The 19,215-nt window shown below is 37.3% G+C and overlaps 1 protein-coding gene across 3 annotated transcripts in view; it reads left to right on the top strand.

The window, feature by feature from the left end:
* Positions 1 to 19,215, top strand: part of CEP95 (centrosomal protein 95) — a 45,317-nt gene that overhangs the window by 10,433 nt on the left and 15,669 nt on the right. For 2 of the 3 annotated variants that reach the window (XM_035026251.1, XM_035026250.1), the window contains exons 5-11: positions 577 to 682; positions 2,104 to 2,219; positions 7,782 to 7,901; positions 8,440 to 8,633; positions 11,285 to 11,397; positions 11,559 to 11,688; positions 12,266 to 12,419. In XM_035026251.1, coding sequence (XP_034882142.1) covers positions 577 to 682; positions 2,104 to 2,219; positions 7,782 to 7,901; positions 8,440 to 8,633; positions 11,285 to 11,397; positions 11,559 to 11,688; positions 12,266 to 12,419 — 933 coding nt within the window. The remainder of the gene's footprint in view (positions 1 to 576; positions 683 to 2,103; positions 2,220 to 7,781; positions 7,902 to 8,439; positions 8,634 to 11,284; positions 11,398 to 11,558; positions 11,689 to 12,265; positions 12,420 to 19,215) is intronic. The other variant, XM_035026252.1, reaches the window with a different exon arrangement.

Below are 19,215 nucleotides of genomic sequence, written 5' to 3'. Positions count from 1 at the left end.
AGTAATGGAGATGGGAATACCCATAAATCTGGATCATAGGAGGTTCACCCACATACCTCCTAAAATCACATTGCTAGTGAGTTGCTGCCACTGGTGAACGTGTAATCCGCAGATATGTTGGGATAGAAGAAAAGAGTGATCGTCTTAAGGAAAATTCCATCCAAGCCTTAATGTAGTCTGACTTAGGTTAGGGGAGTGATAGTCTTGGAGCCTGAAGCAAGCTGACACAGTCATGTTCTGAAGCCACAGCCTAATCCTCTTACCTTAGACATCCCTTATAGACAGGACGGTGTTTATAAACAATAGAAAATGAACCTACCACCTAGCTTAAAAAATAAAACGTTGCTAATACAACTGCAGACCCTGCTTTTAAAACAACACTTTTGTTGTTTGTTACCCAAGTAATATGCTCATCACAGGTGATGATTTGGTTCTTTCTAATTTCATGTTCACAAGAGCCCAGTTTACCAGGAGAGGATGAGGGTGCCTTACTGTTCTTACCTCTACCTATCCCTGTATAAAAATAGTGTTATTAATTTGGGGGGTTTTGGTATTGTTTTTGTCTATTTTAAACAGGTGAAACTGGACAGAGTTTTAAAGAATCCCATCAAGGAGAACTTTTGGAAGAGCCAGAAAGTACTAAGGGATCCAGGTCATCATGGAAAAGGGTTTCTTTTGAGAGGTAGCACTCAATGTCTATGAATTTAATCATAGCAAGTTATGCTTTTTCCTTCTACTAAGAATTGAAATGGCACACAATATACCAGAATGGCAGTAAAAAACAAACAAAAAAAACGAGTGTGAAAATTTTACTACCTTCTCATATTTTAAACCTTCTTGAGGGAGTTTTAAGAACCATGAGCTATATGTAGTACTTAATTCTCAGTATTAAGCACCTACTTCTTTTTAAATTTTTCCCTAGGTCATCAGAATAGTTTATGTTCCTTATAGAAAACTTGTAAAGTACAGAGAAATTAGGAAAAAAACCAAAAAAACAAAAAAAGATGAACTCTACCATTCAAAACTGAATAAGTACTGTTGATGTTTTGTTATACTTTAGTCTTTTTTACTGTTTCGAGGGTCTTTTGGATTTAGTTATATTGTTTATATAATTTTGTTTTTCGCATTTTAAAGCTTTACACATCAATAGTCTTCAAGTTGTTAAAATCTTTGTAATAATTTTTAATCACCATATAACAGACCATTCATATGTGTGTTTCATAATTGGCTAAACCACTCCTCTGAAGTGGAGGTGGCTGTTCCTGTGTTTTTTATGGTTTTAAAAATGTGATACATACTTTTACTTATTCTTTAAGCTATTCTTTATTCTTTAAGCTATTCTTTAAACTCATTCAAAGAGAATGAATGTTATAAAGCTTTTAAAAGCAGTCGCTTTCCAAAAAGGTGGTGGCGGTTTATACACTCACCAGCAGTATAAAATTGCTGGGTTACTGCACTCTCATGAATCAATATTGTTAACAAATAACAGAGTTTTAAAATTTCTGTGACTTTTATGGAAAAAATATGTCATTACAGATTTGATGGTAGTTATAACTAGAGGTTGAATATGATGCTATGACTTTGTTTTAAATATCTGATTCTCCATGTTTTTATGGAGTTTGTCATGATTTGAAAATCACAGGCTGCGCTTTCCTATTTAGGTATAGTACATTGTGGAAAACATGTCTTAAAGGAGACCACCATAAGATGAATTTCCTGACTTTATTTCTTATTATTAGATTTTTTAAAAAAGTACAAAAGTGAAACAACACAAGACTATTTAGTGCAAAATTAATACCCTACCCAGACTCCACTCCCACACCCCTAGAATATCCAATGTTTATTGTTTTCTGTGTGGATTCTCCTATGCATTTAATCCTTGACACTTTGAACACAGTTAGTTCCCCCATACATATATCAGTCAAAACAGACAAGCAGCAAGAAGTGATAAGCAGCAGAAGGGAGTATGTTGCTCTTTTTCTGCACATAACAACGAGCAGTCTGAATACCCGTAGACAGGCTGTTAGGAGGAACTCTCGGGGTCCTTGGGAGGGGCCCTCTATGGTTAGGCTGGGCCCCAAGTAAGTAAGGGAACTCTTTCAGGTGCTCCTTGTCATCTGAGGCTTTGGGCCCCTCTTGGGATGGAGATGAAACAGAATCCACCGGTGAAATAATTAGACTGGGAGACACAGCACACACCTTTTCTCTAAGAAGTAATGGTAAGTTGTTAGATATCAGTTATTGTTGTCATATAACTGAAAATATAAATAGTTATACTTAGGAATGTTTATAGTTGAGAAGAATAGAGAGAGCTGTAAGTCAATATTAGAATTGAATTTCCAGGAGTATACCACCATTATCCTAAATATGAACGGTTAACATGAAATCAGTCAAGTAGGGGGCGCCTGGGTGGCTCAGTTGGTTAAGCGACTGCCTTCGGCTCAGGTCATGATCCTGGAGTCCCTGGATCGAGTCCCGCATCGGGCTCCCTGCTCAGCGGGGAGTCTGCTTCTCCCTCTGACCCTCCCCCCTCTCATGTGCTCTCTCTCTCAGTCTCTCTCTCTCAAATAAATAAATAAAATATTAAAAAAAAAAAAAAAAATCAGTCAAGTAGGAGCCACAGGCAGGCACATGGGCAAACAGGTGGATGCAAGTTTGTCATGTAATATGTGGGACTTGATACTCTGGGAAGAGACTTCTGGATGCAACTTAATAGTCTACTCACATTCAGATTACCCCCTAAGTGTAGTTTCCTAAACAGTGCTCTTTTCATGGTTTCAACCAATGAGTCTGTATATCCAGTGGCAATTTTTCTGCCAGGTGTCAGGCCACATTTCTCACAGTCTGCTATTTATACACAGTAAGCCTGAATCTCTCTCAAACCCCTTCTGAGCCTCCCACCTTGCAGTCCTCCAACATCCCACTCCCTGTCCTGCCTACCTTCATTGACATGCTCTTTTCTGGCATCATACTGTTTTTTCTGCTGGGGTGCTCTTCCTTCCTTTCTATTCGTGGCAAATTTACCCTACAAAGCCCAGTCTCTCCCGTGTGCCTCAGGTTCTAAGGTTCTATATTTCTGCAGTGTGGCTCTGTCTCCTTATTTTGGTAATAGCATTCTTCACATCACATAGTTAATTTTGAGTGTGTCTATTAGGTAAACGGAGTTTCAGGGACAGTAGCCACATCATATTCATTCAGCAAATATTTAGTGCCTTCCATGTGCCAGGCAGTCATGTTACAGTGTAAACAAAATAGACACAAATCCCTTCCCTTGTGGAGCTTACATTCTACTTGTGGAGGCAGCCAATAAATAAGACAAGTGAAATATATAGTAAAATCATTCATATTCATCTTAGTATTCCAAAACTTTGCAAAACACCAGGCCCACAATAAGTTGCGGAGTTTTTTTAATGGAAGAACAGGAATGCTAGAGAGGAACTAAGTATATTAAATTGGGAATCAAGTGGCCAAACTCTTATCCAGACTCTGCTACTGGCTATGTGACTTTGGACAAGGTCCTTATCTTTCCTGAGCCTCAGTTTCTTAATGCGTTAAATCAGAGAATTGAACAAACCCTCTCTGAAATCCCTTTCAGCATTAATACTTTTATTCTAAAGAATAGACATTGAATTCCAAGGAATTAATGTTCAAAGAACCTAAGTCTGGAAGGTTAGACAGTAGACCAAAGACATGTACTTGCTACTAGGAGGAGCAAAGTAAGGGAATGACCAGAGTCAAGTGTAGGTAATGTTTCTAGAAGGAAGAGAGTCAGGTGGATTGACAGAAGGTGGAAGGGATGGTGATTTTAAAAATGGTGTGCTGTGGTAGCAACTGCCACATAGAAAGGTTGCATCTATAAAAAGTGAATTGTTTTCAGATTTTAACTATTCAGATTATAATGCAATTAAGACAAAAGAGAAAAGGTTGAAAGAAAAGCTAGGGTAAGGTGTTTGGTGTCATAAAGGACTATGGTATCTTCCTCTTATATTTGGATTTAACTTATAACTGTCGTCATATACATTCATGGGTGTCTAATTCAGGCTTAAGTTCCTGGGCTATGAATTTTTTTTTTTTTTTAAGATTTTATTTATTTATTTGACAGAGAGAGACACAGTGAGAGAAGGAACACAAGCAGGGGGAGTGGGAGAGGGAGAAGCAGGCTCCCCGCAGAGCAGGGAGCCGATGCGGGACTCGATCCCGGGATCCTGGGATCATGACCTGAGCCGAAGGCAGACGTTTAACGACTGAACCACCCAGGCGCCCGAATCTTTTTTTTTAATTGAGATGTAACTGACATGTAACATCGTTAGTTTCAGATGTACAACCTAATGATTTTTTGTTTACATATATTGTGAAATAATCATCACAAAGGTCTAGTTAACATTTGTCAGTACAGGTAGTTGAAATTTTTTTTTCTTGTGATGACAACTTTTAAGTTCTATCCTCTTTGTATATTGTATTCCCCTGACTTATTTAACTGGAAGTTTGTACCTTTTGACCATATTCACCCATTTTTTTTCTACCCAGGGCTGCCCCCTCCTTTTTTTATGAACTGTTATATACATTTATCATATAGATACATAATTTAATTTTATTAATGCTTACTTACAGTAGACAAGTTCAGAATCATTCCAGTAATTAAACAGTATATCCTTAAAACAATCTAAAATTTATGGAGAGAGATTTGAGTGTGTCACTTGCAGTCTGACAAAAGTTCCAGGTGGTAACTAAGCATGAGATTTTAGGAGAAATTCATCAAAAATAAAGAGCATATGAGTTTCTTGGTCATCCAAGAAACTAAAGAAAAAATGGACCCGGGTAAAAGTGAATTAGCCTGAGGTCAAGCTGATGACAAATTCAGTTTGGGTAGTAGAGAAAATTGTGGACCATGTTAAAGAATTTTGAACATTAGATCTCAGATACTCTTCATGTGTAATAGGAAGTTATGGAGGGAGATTCAGATATTTTAACATTTTGATGTGAAAATGGCCATATTGAATTGGATTGTGGAAAAGGAAAGCACAAAACGATGTGTGTGCTGGTTTTTAAAAGACATAAAATGAGTGTCAAAAAATTTTAAATGTACAGCGTCTTGGAATAAATTGCATGGAGTTTGGGATCTGTGCAAGGTGAATTTTTCTGTTTGTAGTCATTATGTCATTTGACCATTTGGTAACAATGAGTTTGGAGAATGCACAGGGTGCATTCTCATGTCTTCAAAGTGAGGAATAAGTTTATGGTGAAGTCTTTCATTAAATTGAAGAAGGCATAAATAGTCATCTGGAGAGGGGGAGTCATAAATCCATTTTGTTTGTGGAGAGTTTGTGTAATGTAGATTTCTAAGGGAACAAAGTGGATATTCAGGAATATTTTAATACAGCTCTATATGTAATATTATAAAGCCGATTAAAAATATTAAGCATTCAGGGGCGCCTGGGTGGCTCAGTCGTTAGGCGTCTGCCTTTGGTTCAAGTCATGATCCCAGGGTTCTGGGATCGAGCCCCGCATCAGGTTCCCTGCTTGGCAGGAAGCCTGCTTCTCTTCTCCCTCTCCCACTCCCACTCCCCCTGCTTGTGTTCCCTCTCTCGCTGTGTCTCTCTCTGTCAAATAAATAAATAAAATCTTTTTAAAAAATAAGCATTCAAAAATTAGACAAAACAATTTGACCTATAAATTTTTTTATTGTATCAGCCAAGATTCCTAGCTCAGGGATATACCCCCATAACAGCGTTCCTGCAGTTCTGGCACCTCTTTGTATATGAGTGTGTTCCAATAAAGCTATTTACAGTGGTGCCTGACTGGCTTAGTCAGTAGAGTATGTGACTCTTGATCTCCGGTTTGTGAGTTCAAGCCTCATGTTGGATGTAGAGATTACTTAAAATCTTAAAACAACTTTTATTTACAAAAACAGTTGATGAGTCAGATTTGGACCTTGGGCTATGGTTTGCCAACCTCTGACCTAGAGAAAACCACTGTTAACATTTTGATTTCTTTCCTTACAGATACACAAATGTGTATCTCATATGATTTTTTAAAATGTAACCATATAGTACATATTAGTAATTTTTTTAATTGAAGTATAGTTGACACAATATTACATTAGTTTCAGATGTACAACATAGTGATTTGGCAACTCCATATATTTGCTAGTCTCACCACAAGTATAGCTACCATCTGTCATCATACATTATTATAATACCATTGACTATATTCTTTTACTGTACCTTTCATCCCTGTGACTTATTCATTCCATAACTGGAAGCCTATGTACCTCACTCCACTTTACCCATTTTACCCATTCTCCCTACTTCTTCCTGTATGGAAAACATCAGTTCTCTGTATTTGTGGATCTGTTTCTTCTTTTTTTTTGTTCATATGTTTTTTTAGATTCTATATGTGAGTGAAATTGTATTTGTCTTTCTCTGACTTATTTCACTTAGCATAATACTAAGTCTATCCATGTTGTAAATGGCAAGGTCTCATTCTTTTTTATGACTAAGTAATTGTGTGTGTGTGTGTGTGTGTATACATGTACACCACATCTCTTTTATCCCTTCATTTATCAGTGACACTTGGGTTATTTCCGTATCTTGGCTGTTGTAAGTACTGCAATAAACAGGGATGCATATATCTTTTCAAGTTAGTGTTTTTTTCTTTGGGTAAATACACAGTAGTGGAATTACTGGATCATGTGGTATTTTTATTTTTACTTTTTTGAGGAACCTTCATACTGTTTTCCATAGTGGCTATACCAATTTCCATTTCCACCAACAGTGCACAAGAATTCCTTTCTCTTCACGTGAAATCTTTGTCAACGCTTGTTATTTCTTGTCTTTTTGAGTCTAGCCATATCTCATTGTGATTTTGATTTGCATTTCCCTTGATGATTAGTGATGTTGAGCACCTTGTGTCTGTTGGCTATCTGTATGTTTTCTTTGGGAAAAACATCTATTCAGGTCCTGTGCCCATTTTTTAATCTGGGTTTTTCTGGTGTTGAGTTATATCAGTTTTTTATATATTTTGGGTATTAATCCTCTATCAGACATATCATTTGCAAATGTCTTCTCGTGTTCAGTAGTTTGCCTTTTCACTTTGTTGATGGTTCCCTTCACTGTGCAGAAGCTTTTTATTTTGGTGTAGTCCCAATAGTTTATTTTTGCTTTTGTTTCCCTTGCCTGAGAAGACATACCACAAAAACATTACTAAAGCTGATGTCAAAGAGATTACTTGCCTGTGTTTTCTTCTAGAAGTTTTATGGTTTCTTGTCTCACATTTAGTTGTTTATTAATCCATTTTGAGGTAATTTTTGTGTATGGTGTGTTGAAGTACTCCAGCTTCATTCTTCTGCATGTAGCTGTCCACTTTCCTACATCATTTATTGAAGAGACTATTTTCCCATCGTATATTCTTACCTCCTTTGTTGTAGATTAATTGACCATATAAGCATGGGTTTATTTCTGAGCTCTCTATTCTGTTCTTTTGATCTTTGTGTCTATTTTTATGGCACTTGTTTTTCTAAAGAAAAGTAATATGATGTAAATCTTTACTTTTAATTTGTATTAGTGGTTCCAGATCTTCTTCTCTGGTAGTTATTAAAAGTAATGCGTGGTAAAAAAAAAAAAAAAAAAAAAAAAAAAAAAAGCATAGTTTGAGCAATCAGACCAACACAGTTCAATGATTATGTCATTCATGAGATTTTTATCCTCTGGGTACGAAACTCCTGGTTTTTAGTATAATATTCAGCAACAAAAAAATTCTACCTTTAATATTTTCTTTTCTAGGTGCCAAAGGCCCTAATGAAATGCAGTCCAAAAAAGCCTCAACCATATCATATGAAGAAGTGCCACACCCTCCCTTATCTAGTTTTTTGTCCAAGAACAGGACATCTTTTGTTGAAGACAGTGAGTAGTAAGGTGTTATTAGTGAGTTAGAGGTAATAGTTAGTTCCTGGGACAATTTCTGTTGCTATTAGCCTTTTTGCTTTTATTGCTCTATACTTTATATGATTCTCTTTGGTTTTACATGATCATATTTTAAATGTTTGCTATTAATTATGAGCTCTGATTTCTTAAAATGGTTTTTGGTCACATGTTTTACATCCACTGTTTTATTATTTTTCTCTTAAAGACTTAGGACAATATGAGTCTCTAATACATTAGTATATCAGTTGGTGGTCTTCAGATTATTAGGGAATAATAAAATACAGTAATTGAAAATACAGTATTCTCATTTCTTACTGTTTTCTCTGGGATTTTATTTAGTATTACATAAAATCATTGTTAATGGCTAACGAGTTTTATAACCCATGGATGAACTGTAATTTATGTAGCTATTCTTCAAGTCATTTAGGTTTTTAGTATCTATAGGTATGTGTATATATTAAATGATGTATTTCTTAGAGTTTCATGTTAACATGTCCACATTATTTTTGCCAACTAGTGGAAATTCCTTCTGTGGATGTGATTCCAAGTGCTAGGAAGCTAGGGGAGCCTATTCAATCAGCTATTCCTTTACATCCACCCTACCACCCTTCAGAGCCTCGAGCACCCTGTCCCATAGGAAAAGAATACTTGCGTTCAAGTCACATCTCCCCTGCCATGAATTCTACTGGAGAGCGCACAGCATTTTCTGTGGTAAGTGGAAAAGCTTGCTTACAATTAGGTAGAAGGCTATAGATTTAAAGAGGTCTCTGCTAGAATAGTAGTAAAGGATACTCCACTAATTAGAGCACTGTACTTCTGAAATTTTACCTCTGCATATACCTACATGTTCTTACTCTAAGACAGTAGGGATGAATGTATAAAAAGGAAAATATTAAGAGCTAACATGCATTGTGTTTATTTTGTGTCATGCACAGTTATAGGTATTTTACAGGTATTGAATAATTTACTCCTCATAACAGCTGTGGGGTAGGTATGATTTTTATTTCCCATGGGGAAGCTGATATGAAGAGATTAAATATCTAGTCTCAGGTCACAGAGCAACTGTAGAGTCAGGATTTGAACTCAGTATTCTAGTTTCAGAGCCCATATTCTATGTCCCTAGTTAAATTAGTTAAACTTTTATAAGAAAGTATAGGGGCACCTGGGTGACTCAGTTGGTTAAGTGTCTGCCTTTGGCTCAAGTCATGATCTCAGGGTCCTGGGATCGAGCCCCCACGTTGGCTCCCTGCTCAATGGAGAGTCTGCTCCTCCCTTTCTCTCTCCCTCTGCCTCTCCCCCTGCTTGTGCAAGCACTCTCTCTTTCTCTCTCAAATAAATAAATAAAATCTTTAAAAAAAAGGGGGGGGGGGTGATGCTTGGGTCAGTTAAGTGTCTGCCTTTGGCTCAGGTCATGTTCCTAGGGTCCTGGGATCGAGTCCTGTGTCAGGCTTCTTGCTCAGTGGGGAGCCTGCTTCTCCCTCTGCCTACCGCTCCCCCTGCTTGTGCACATGCACGCACTCTGACTCTCACTCTGACAAATAAAAATCTTTAAAAAAAAAAGTATGGGGCGCCTGGGTGGCTCAGTCGTTAAGCGTCTGCCTTTGGCTCAGGTCATGATCCCGGGGTCCTGGGATCGAGCCCCACATCAGGCTCCCTGCTCGGCAGGAAGCCTGCTTCTCCCTCTCCCACTCTCCCTGCTTGTGTTCCCTCTCTCGCTCTGTCTCTCTCTGTCAAACAAATAAAATCTTTAAAAAAAAAATATGAGGAATAGTCTTTCATTCATATTCCTATTATACAGTGTGAACTGCTATTAATACCATGGTCTGTTTGCTTCCACTCTTTGAAAATTCCCTTTTTATAAAGTTATCCTGTCCCTATCCTCCTAGAAATGAACAGCTAGGGATATGCAAAAGGTGAATTTGTAAACAATGATACATTCTCATTATTAAAAATTCAGACAGTGCACAAAAAGTGCAAAGATGAAATAAGCATCATTAGCATTAGGTGGCCATCATTCTTCTAAACATTCTGTGCATCTGTTCACATAGGAGGGTGGATAGATATATAAAAGGGATCATAGGATACTGGTTACATATGGGGGAGTTTTAGGGGAGGATGGTAGAAGAGCTTCTGAGTTGCTGGTACTACTCTATTTCCTAACCTGAGTGGCATGTAAGTGAGAATACTCATTTTGAAATAATTCTTGAGCAGGACACTTAAACTTCAATAAAAAGTTTTTAAAAATTTGTATTATAGTTATTTACTAAGAAGTGTTTAATTTTACTTTGGTAGAAGAAAAAGATAGGTGAAATTGAAGGGATTCTTAAACATCAAATATTTTTGTTTTTTCATAAGATTTCCTCTGAGATTAAGAAATAAATTATTAAATGAGGTGCCTTGGTGGCTCAGTCTGCCTTCAGTTCAGGTCATCATCTTGGGGTCCTGGGATCAAGCCCCACACTGGGCTCGGCACTCAGCGGGGAGTCTGGGGATTTCTCTCCCTCTCCTTGTGTCCCACCCCCCCCCCCCGCACTTGCGCCTGCTCTCTCTCTCTCTCTCTAAAATAAATCTTTAAAAAATAGTTAAAAACGTTGAGTTTATATTCATATTTTAGAAGATTTTATTACGGTTTTGGACAGTTTCTGTTGACTTCTTTAATACTAAAGAGAATGATTTTAATACCACTTGTGATTTGATCATCTTTTCATTGTCCAGGTGTAGCCATAACCCCTAAATTTTCATATTTGAGAACATCTCACCTGCCTTTATATTTGAATGGCATCCTGACCCACAGTTTTTATCTGAGTACTAGTTTATAGACATTGCTCTTCCATTGCTTTGGTATTGAGGATCAAGAGAGTATTTTGACAATTTTATTTTTTTTGAGAGAGAGCGAGCGAGCATGAGCAGGGTGTGGAGGGGGAGGGGCAAAGGAAGAGGAAGAGAGAGCATCTTAAGCAGGCTCCACTCCCAGCGTGGAGCCTGAAGCGGGGCTCAATCTCATGACCCTGAGATTATGATCTGAGCTGAAATCAACAGTCAGTCAGACGCTTACCCAACTGAGCCACCCAGGCGCCCTGACAAATGTGTTTTTTAAAAAGTAAAACAGCGGTGCCTGGCTGGCTCAGTTGGAAGAGCATGCAACTCTTGATCTCAGGGTCTTAAGTTTGAGCCCTGCATCAGGCTCAAATGTTGGGTGTAGAGATTGCTTAAATAAATGAAAAAACTTAAAAAAAAAAAAAAAAAGTAAAACATGGAGAATAAAGGGACTGAGCTTTGTGCCACAGGTCCTCCCTTATCCTCCCACCCAAAATGTGCCATCTTTTGTAGCTTTTTCAAATCAACTCTCTTGTTTTTAATAGGAATCAGATAATAAAGTTCCCTTAACTTCTGAGTTGCCTAAAGATAGCAAACAGGAAGTGTGTTCAGCTCAGATCCAAGGCCCTAGGACAAGGAAGTTTCCCAAAGGAAAAAGGTAACATTTATTGCAGTCTGTTTTCAGTCTTTTTGCAAAGGGATTTGAAGAAAGGGGTATACTCTCCAGATTTAGCTGTGAAGACCAGTATGAAATACTTGTTAAAGCATGCATTACCACACACTTGGCTACTTAAATGTCACATGGTCATTTTATTACAGATATGAAAGCAGACCTGCAGTCTCATCCTGGGATTCAGCCGTCTCCCAGAGGCCAAGAAAGAGGTTAACAGAACAAGAATTACATTCAGTTTCCAAGAAACTCTCTCAACGGCTCTCTGAACTAGATTGGGTAAGTCTTGTTTTTTTTATCTATATTGAGATTGCCATAGTTGGTGAGTATTTAAGTGATCTTCTAATTGAAGATGAAAGCTAAGCTAAGGTACTAAAATTAGTTGTGTCTTAGTTATTGTGAAAATGTTCCATAAATCAGGCAGGTAGGACACAGGATGAGAAGTCATCTCTTACGTAGCCTTTCATGATATAACCAAATTTGGTATGGATTTATCCTGATTTTTATTGAATTCTGATGAAAACTAATCATTTTAAGTGATTACATTAAAATCTTTTAGATACACCTAAGACAGATTTGGTATAAAATTAGATCTCTTGATTCTCATAAAATCCAGTATTACAGTTTGGGGGTATCATTGAATACATGTATTAAATCCTTATGTGATTTACTCTAAAGTTTATTGAAACTGAATAGTCCATAGCACTGATATACACCCTTCAGAAACTAAATATGCATAAGCATCTGAAAATTATTCATGCCTAATTATGAGAAGCTTTTTAAGGATTCTGTCTACTTTTTCCAACTTGCATTCTGCTGAAATCAATAAAAGTGTTGAAAAGTATTTTCTCAGTAGATGTTAAAAAGTGCCCTGGGTGATCGAATTAAAGAAAAGACTGACTATGAAGAAGACGATATTGGAAACGAAGAGATGGAGAGTAGGAAGGATGAAACACTATCTCAGCACAGTGACAGCATCATGGAGTATGGGCCGAAGAATCGAAGGCCAGGTACTTATCCCAGAGAAGCCAGGATAAGGATGTCCCAGGGATCCATTTAGGGACTTCCATTTGTGTATGACTGGCTTTCTCATTTTAAATATTTCAGAAATCTATAAAAGGAGCAAAAATAATAATACATCTTCACCATCTAAAAGCAGGTGTGCTAATAATTATATATGCTTTTTACCTTTTGCAATTAAAAATAAGAGTTGAAATCCCCTCTGTACTCCCCACAGTCCATTTTCCCCTTCCTTCAAAGAAACAACGCTCTCAAAGTTTGTATCTTCTTATCCCTGTTTTTATTTTTTATTGATATTTTTTATTTTATTGAGATTCAATTGACATATAACATTGTATTCACTGAAGGTGTACAGTATGATTTATTTATATATTGATACTGATATAAATGGTTACCACAGTAAGTTTAGTTAACATTTATCACTTCACATAGTTACAAATTTTTTCTTAAAACTTTTAAGATGGGATTTTTTGCACCTTTCAAATATGCAATATAGTATTGTTAACTATAGCCACCATGCTGGACATTATATCCCCAGAACTTATTTATCTTATAATTGGAAGTTTGTACCTTTTGACCACCTTCACACTTCTGGCAACCACCAATCTATTCTCTGTATCTATGACTTTGGTTTTTTTAGATCCCACATATATATGAGGTCATACATTATTTATCTTTCTCTGACTTATTTCACTTAGCATAATGCCTTCAAGGCCCATCCATGTTATCACAGATGGCAGGATTTCCTTTTTTTCTATGGCTGAATAATAATTCTTTTATGTATTTTTTTTCTTTATCCACTTATCTGTAAGTGGGCACTTAGGTTGTTTCCGTATATTGGCTATTGTAAATAATGCTGCAGTGAACATGGGGGTGCATGTATCTTTTTGAGGTAGTGATTTCTTTTCACTGCTGGGTTCCCAGAAGTAGTATCACTGGGTCATTTGGTATTTTTAATATTTTGAGTAATCTCTATACTGTATTACATAGTGGCTGCACCTAACAGTGCACAAGGGTTCCCCTTTCTCTCCATTCTCTCCAACACTTGATATCTTTTGTCTTTTTGATAATTGCCATTATTCTTAACCTGTAAGATGACATCTCATTGTGATTTTGATTTGCATTTCCATGACATTTAGTGATGTTGAGCCCCTTTTCGTATACCTTTTGGCCCTTTGTAGGTCATCTTTGGAAAACTATCAGTTTCTCTGCCCATTTTTTAATTGGATAGTTTTTGGGGGGGGGGTTTTTGGTATTGAGTTGTATGAGTTCTTTATATATTTTGGATATTAACTCTGTATCAGATACCTGATTTGCAGATATCTTCTCCTGTTCGGTGGGTTGCCTTTTCATTTTGTTGATAGTTTCCTTTGCAGTGCAGAAGCTTGATAGAGTCCCATTTGTTGATTTTTACTTTTGTTGTCTTTGCTTTTGGTATCAAATCCAAAAAAGTCATTGCCAAGACCAATGTCTTGGAGCTTACCCACTGTTTTCTTCTAGAAGTTTGTGGTTTCAGGTCTTACATTCAAATCTTTAATTCGTTTTGATTTTTGCATGTGGTGTAAGATAAGTTATAGTTTCATTCTTTTGCATGTGGCTGTCCAGTTTTCCCAGCACCATTTATTAGACTCTCTTTGCCCCATTGTATATTCTTGGCTCACTTGTTGTAAATTAATTGACCATGTATGTGTGGGTTTATTTCTGGGCTCTGTATTCTGTTCCGTTGATCTGTGTGTCTTTTATGCCAGTACCATATTGTTTTGACACTATAGCTTTGTAATATGGATTGAAATCGGAAAGTGTGATGCCTGCAGCTTTGTTCTTTTTCAGGATCGCTTTGGCTATTTGGGGTGTTTTGTGGTCCCATACAAATTTTGTGATTATTTCTGTGAAAATACCATTGGAATTTTGATAGGGATTACATTGAGTCTAGATGAATTTGAGTAGTATGGGCATTTTAACAGTATTCTTTAAATTCTTGAGCATGGAGTATCTTCTCATTCATTTGTGTCGTCTTTCATCAGTGTCTTACAGCTTTCAGTATATAGGTCTTTTATTTCCTTGGTTAAATTTATTTGTAGGTATTTTATTCTTTTTTAAATTATCATTCAAGTATAGTTAACATATAGTGTTAATTACTTTAAGGTGTACAATATAATGATTCAATAATTAGTAATGCTATACATTTCTCAGTGCTTATCAAGATAAGCGTACTCTTAATCTCCTTTATCTGTTTGACCGATCCTCCACCCACCTCCCCTCTGGCAACCACCAGGTCTCTGTATTTAAGAGTCTGTGTTTTTGTCTTTTTTCTTTGTTTATAAATTCCACAGATGGGTGAAATCATATGGTATTTATCTTTCTCTGATTTATTTAACTTAGCATTCTACTCTGCGCAATCCATGTTGTTGCAAATCACAAGATTTCATTCTTTTTTATGGCTGAGTATCTTTTTAAAGCAATTGTAAATGGGATTGTTTTCTTAATTTCTCTTAACATCTAGTTCTTAGCATATAAAAAGCAACTGATTTTTGTATATTGATTTTATATCCTGCGACTTTACTGAATTCGTTTATTCTAACAGTTTTTGGTGGGGTCTCTACAGTTTTCTATAACTACTATGATGTTATCTGCAAATACAAAGTTTTATTTTTTCCTTTTCAATTTCAATGCCTTTTTTTTAAAAGATTTTATTTTTAAGTAATCTCTACACCCAACGTGGGGCTCAAACTCACAACCCTGAGATCAAGAGTCACATGCTGCACAACTGAGCCTGCCAGGCACCCCTGAATGCCTTTCATTTCTTTTTATCTAATTGTTCTGGCTAGGACGTCCACTACTATGTTGGATAAAAGTAGTAAGAGTAGGCATTCTTGTCATGTTCCTGAAATTAGAAGAAACCCTTTCAGCTTTTCACCATTAAGCATAATGTTAGCTGTGGGCTTATCAAATATGGCCTTTATTATGTTAAGGTATATTCCCTTTATACCCAGTTTGTTGAGAGTTTTTATCCTGAATAGATGTTGAATTTTGTTAAATGCTTTCTCTGCATCTGTTGAGATGATATTTTTATCTTTCATTTTGTTAATGTGGCGAGTCATAATGATTTGTGGATGTTGAGCCATCTTTGCATTGGAATACATTCCACTTCATTATGGTGTGTGATCCTTTCACTATACAGTTGAATTCAGGGGAGCTTTGGTGGCTCAGTTAAGTGTCCAACTCTTGGTTTTGGCTCAGGTCGTGAGATCAAGCCTGTCATTGGGCTTCACACTCAGCAGAGTCTGCTTCTCTCCCTCTGCCCTTCCCTCTGCTCATGCACATACACACCAGTTACAACATTAGACTTTTCTGAATTTAACTATATATTTACCTTTACCAGTGAGATTTGTACTTTTATATGCTTTCCTATTACTAAACTGCAACGTTTTATTTAAAGAAGCATCTTAAAAATTTCTTGTAAAGCTGTTCTAGTGTTAATGAACTGCTTTTGCTCGTGTGGAAAACTATTTCTCCAGTTCCAAAGGACAGTTTTGCTGAGTAAAATAGTTTTTCTTGGCAGTTTTTCTCTTTCAGCACTTTGAATATATTGTGCTATTCCCTTCGGGCCTGAAAAGGTTCACCTGAAAAATCGAAGGATAGTGGTAGGGGGGTTCCCTTGTACATAACAAGTTGTTTTTCTCTTGTTGCTTTAAAGATTCTCTCAAATTTGACAATTTATGTATAATGTATGTTAGCGTGGGGTCTTTGGATTCATCTTATTTGAAAGTTTCTGGGCTTCCTGGATCTGGATGTCTGTTTCCTTTACCCAGGTTAGGGGAGTTTCCAGCCATTATTTCTTTGAATTGGCTTTCTGGCCTTTTTCTCTCTCTTCTCCTACTGGGACCCCTATAGTGTGAATATTGGTCCACTTGCTGGTGTCCCACAAATCCCTTAAGCTATCTTCGTTCTTTTTTATTCATTTTTCTTTTTGCTCCTCTGTTTGGGTAAGTTCCACAGTTCTTTGAGTTTGTTAATCCTTTTTTCTGCTTTATCTAGTCTGCTGTTGATCCCCTGTATTGAATTTTTCAATTTAGTTATTATATTTCTTAATTATGTGACTTCTGTTTGGTACTTTCTTGTATTTTCTTTTTGTTGAGATTCTCACTTTGTGCATTGTTCTCCTGACCTTGGGGAGCATCTTTATGACCACCATTTTTAAGTCTTCCTCAAAGTCCTTATCTCTGTTTCATTAAGGTCTGTTTGAATTTATCTCATTCTTTTGTTAAGAACATATTCTTTTTCGGGGTGCCTGGGTGGCTCAGTCGTTAAGCGTCTGCCTTCGGCTCAGGTCGTGATCCCAGGGTCCTGGGTTTGAGCCCTGCATCGGGCTCCCTGCTCGGCGGGGAGTCTGCTTCTCCCTCTCCCACTCCCCCTGCTTGTGTTCCCACTCTTGCTGTGTCTCTGTCAAGTAAATAAATAAAAAATCTTAAAAAAAAAAAAAACAAACATATCCTTTTTCTTCATTTTCCTGTCTCTGTTGGTCTCTGTGCACTAAGTAAAACAGCCACCTCTCCCAGTTTTGAAGGAGTAGTGCCTGTCCCTATCTCTTGGGTGTCTCAAACCCTTGTGATTGTCCAAACTGCCTTCTGGGTTCTTAATGGCTCCCAATAGATAGAGGGTGTGCCAAGGCCCATTTCAATGTAGGGTTTTTTCTCATTCACCTAGGTGTAGGAGTCATTCAGCTAGTTTCTGGATTCCCTTCTGAGGGAATTATTCCATATGTAGCCGTAGATTCAGTGCATCCATGGGAGGATGTGCATTCAGGAGCCTCTATATTGCCATCTTAAACTGGAACCTTCTCATTCTTGTTTTTATACTGGTAACAGCTCATATTTACTTATAAATGCTATTATTTTATGTTTTTAAACTAAGATACTGTATTATTCTGCAACTTTTTTCTGTTAATGTTGTTTTGGAAATCTTTGTTGATTACAGATCCAGCATTCATTTTTATTAAGGTCATAGAATAATACTCCATTTGTATGAATATATATATCACCATTTCCTCTATTGCAGGACATACAGATTGCAAAAGTGTAGTTATGAAAAGTAGAAACAATGTACAACCTGTAACATGTGCAGAAACTTCTCTAGAATCTTCGGCCACCTGGCTGGCTTAGGCATAGACCATGGGACTCTTCATCTCAGGGTTGTAGGTTGTGAGTTTGAGCCCCATGTAGGGAGTAGAGTTTACTTTAAAAAAAAAAAAAAAAGTTTCCATAGGCTCTACATCTAGTAGAACAGCTTTTTACTCCAAAAATCTTTTTTTTCTCTTGTTTCATCTTTCATCCCTTAAACTTTCCCAAGTAATTGCTAGGTAAGCCTCACCTAGTAACCTACATGTTTCCCTTCTATACACATACACATCATATCCCATTTTGAAAACTCACTGTAAGTTAAAATGTTATTTTCATTGGATCTTTAATGAAAAGAATACATTATGGACATAAGATGTCATAAAAACATCATTTAAAATCAGTTGTGCAAGTCAGTTTTTTTGTTTTGTTTTGTTTTTAAAGATTTTATTTGATAGAGACACCGCGAGAGAGGGAACACAAGCAGAGGCAGAGGGAGAAGCAGGCTTCCCGCAGAGCAGGGAGCCCGATGCGGGGCTCGATCCCAGGACTCTGGGATCATGACCTGAGCTGAAGGCAGACAGACGCCTAATGACTGAGCCACCCAGGCGCCCCTGCAAGTCAGTTTTTCTTAATATCTTTTTTTTTTTTTTAAGATTTATATATTTATTTTGGAGAACAAGCAAGCGAGGGGAGGGGCAGAGGGAGAGGAGAGAGAGAATCTCAAGCAGACTCCCCACTGAGCATGGAGCACGACACCAGCCGATCTTAGGACCCTGAGATCCTGACCTGAGCCAAAACCAAGAGTCGGATGTCCAACTGACTGAACCACCCAGACGCCCCAGTCTTTTTTCTTTTTTAATTAAGTATCTTGGTGCCCAACATGGGGCTCAAACTCATGACACTGAGATAACAAGAGTTGCATGCTCCACTGACTGAGCCAGCCAGGCACCCCCTTAATATCTTACATTTGAAAGATTTGAATTAAGAGAGTGAGAAAAATAAAAGCTTAGGGAAATTTGAATTCTCTGAGAAGGTTATAAAGATATCAAACTAATTTCCTTAACCTTAGAACTACTCACTTTTCTGAAAAAGGCATGGAGTCCACCTCTACACAGCTAGCAGATGCCCAAGTACAACTAAAAACAGTGGAACATAAAAACATTTATGAAGTGACTTGTTAGATCTCTTAGGCAGTGTGGAATTAGGGCTAACTTAACTACATAAGGAAAAATTGGGACTACTTAGAAAATGCTAAATTACGTTAACTTTTTCTTCTAAGCATGCTGCTTTATAAGGGTAAGATGTATACATACTTATATCCTACCTCCTCAGGACCTAGGTAGGTATAAAAGGATAGCAGACATACAGCTTGGATAGTTTAACATTTTCTTTCTCCACCACCACTTCCTTCCACTTAATTCCACATGTTGCTCCATTTTCAATCCAAAGTTGAATATAGAACCTAAGTACTTTTTTGGGACTGTATACATTTGTGTATTGGTCTGACTAAACATACAAATAAATACAAATTAGTTACGGGCGCCTGGGTGGCTCAGTCGATTGTCTACCTTCGGCTCAGGTCATGATCCCAGGGTCCTGGGATTGAGCCCCGCGTCTGACTCCCTGCTCCTCTGCCCCTCTCCCCACTTGGGCGTGTGCTCTCTCT

The sequence above is a fragment of the Mirounga leonina genome, unplaced genomic scaffold (genome assembly GCF_011800145.1).
Source record: "Mirounga leonina isolate KUSES-001 unplaced genomic scaffold, KU_Mleo_1.0 Mir_197, whole genome shotgun sequence".
Classification (NCBI taxonomy): Eukaryota; Metazoa; Chordata; class Mammalia; order Carnivora; family Phocidae; genus Mirounga; species Mirounga leonina.
The sequence above is the reverse complement of the archived record's forward strand: the minus strand, read 5'-3'. Positions and strand labels throughout refer to the sequence as shown.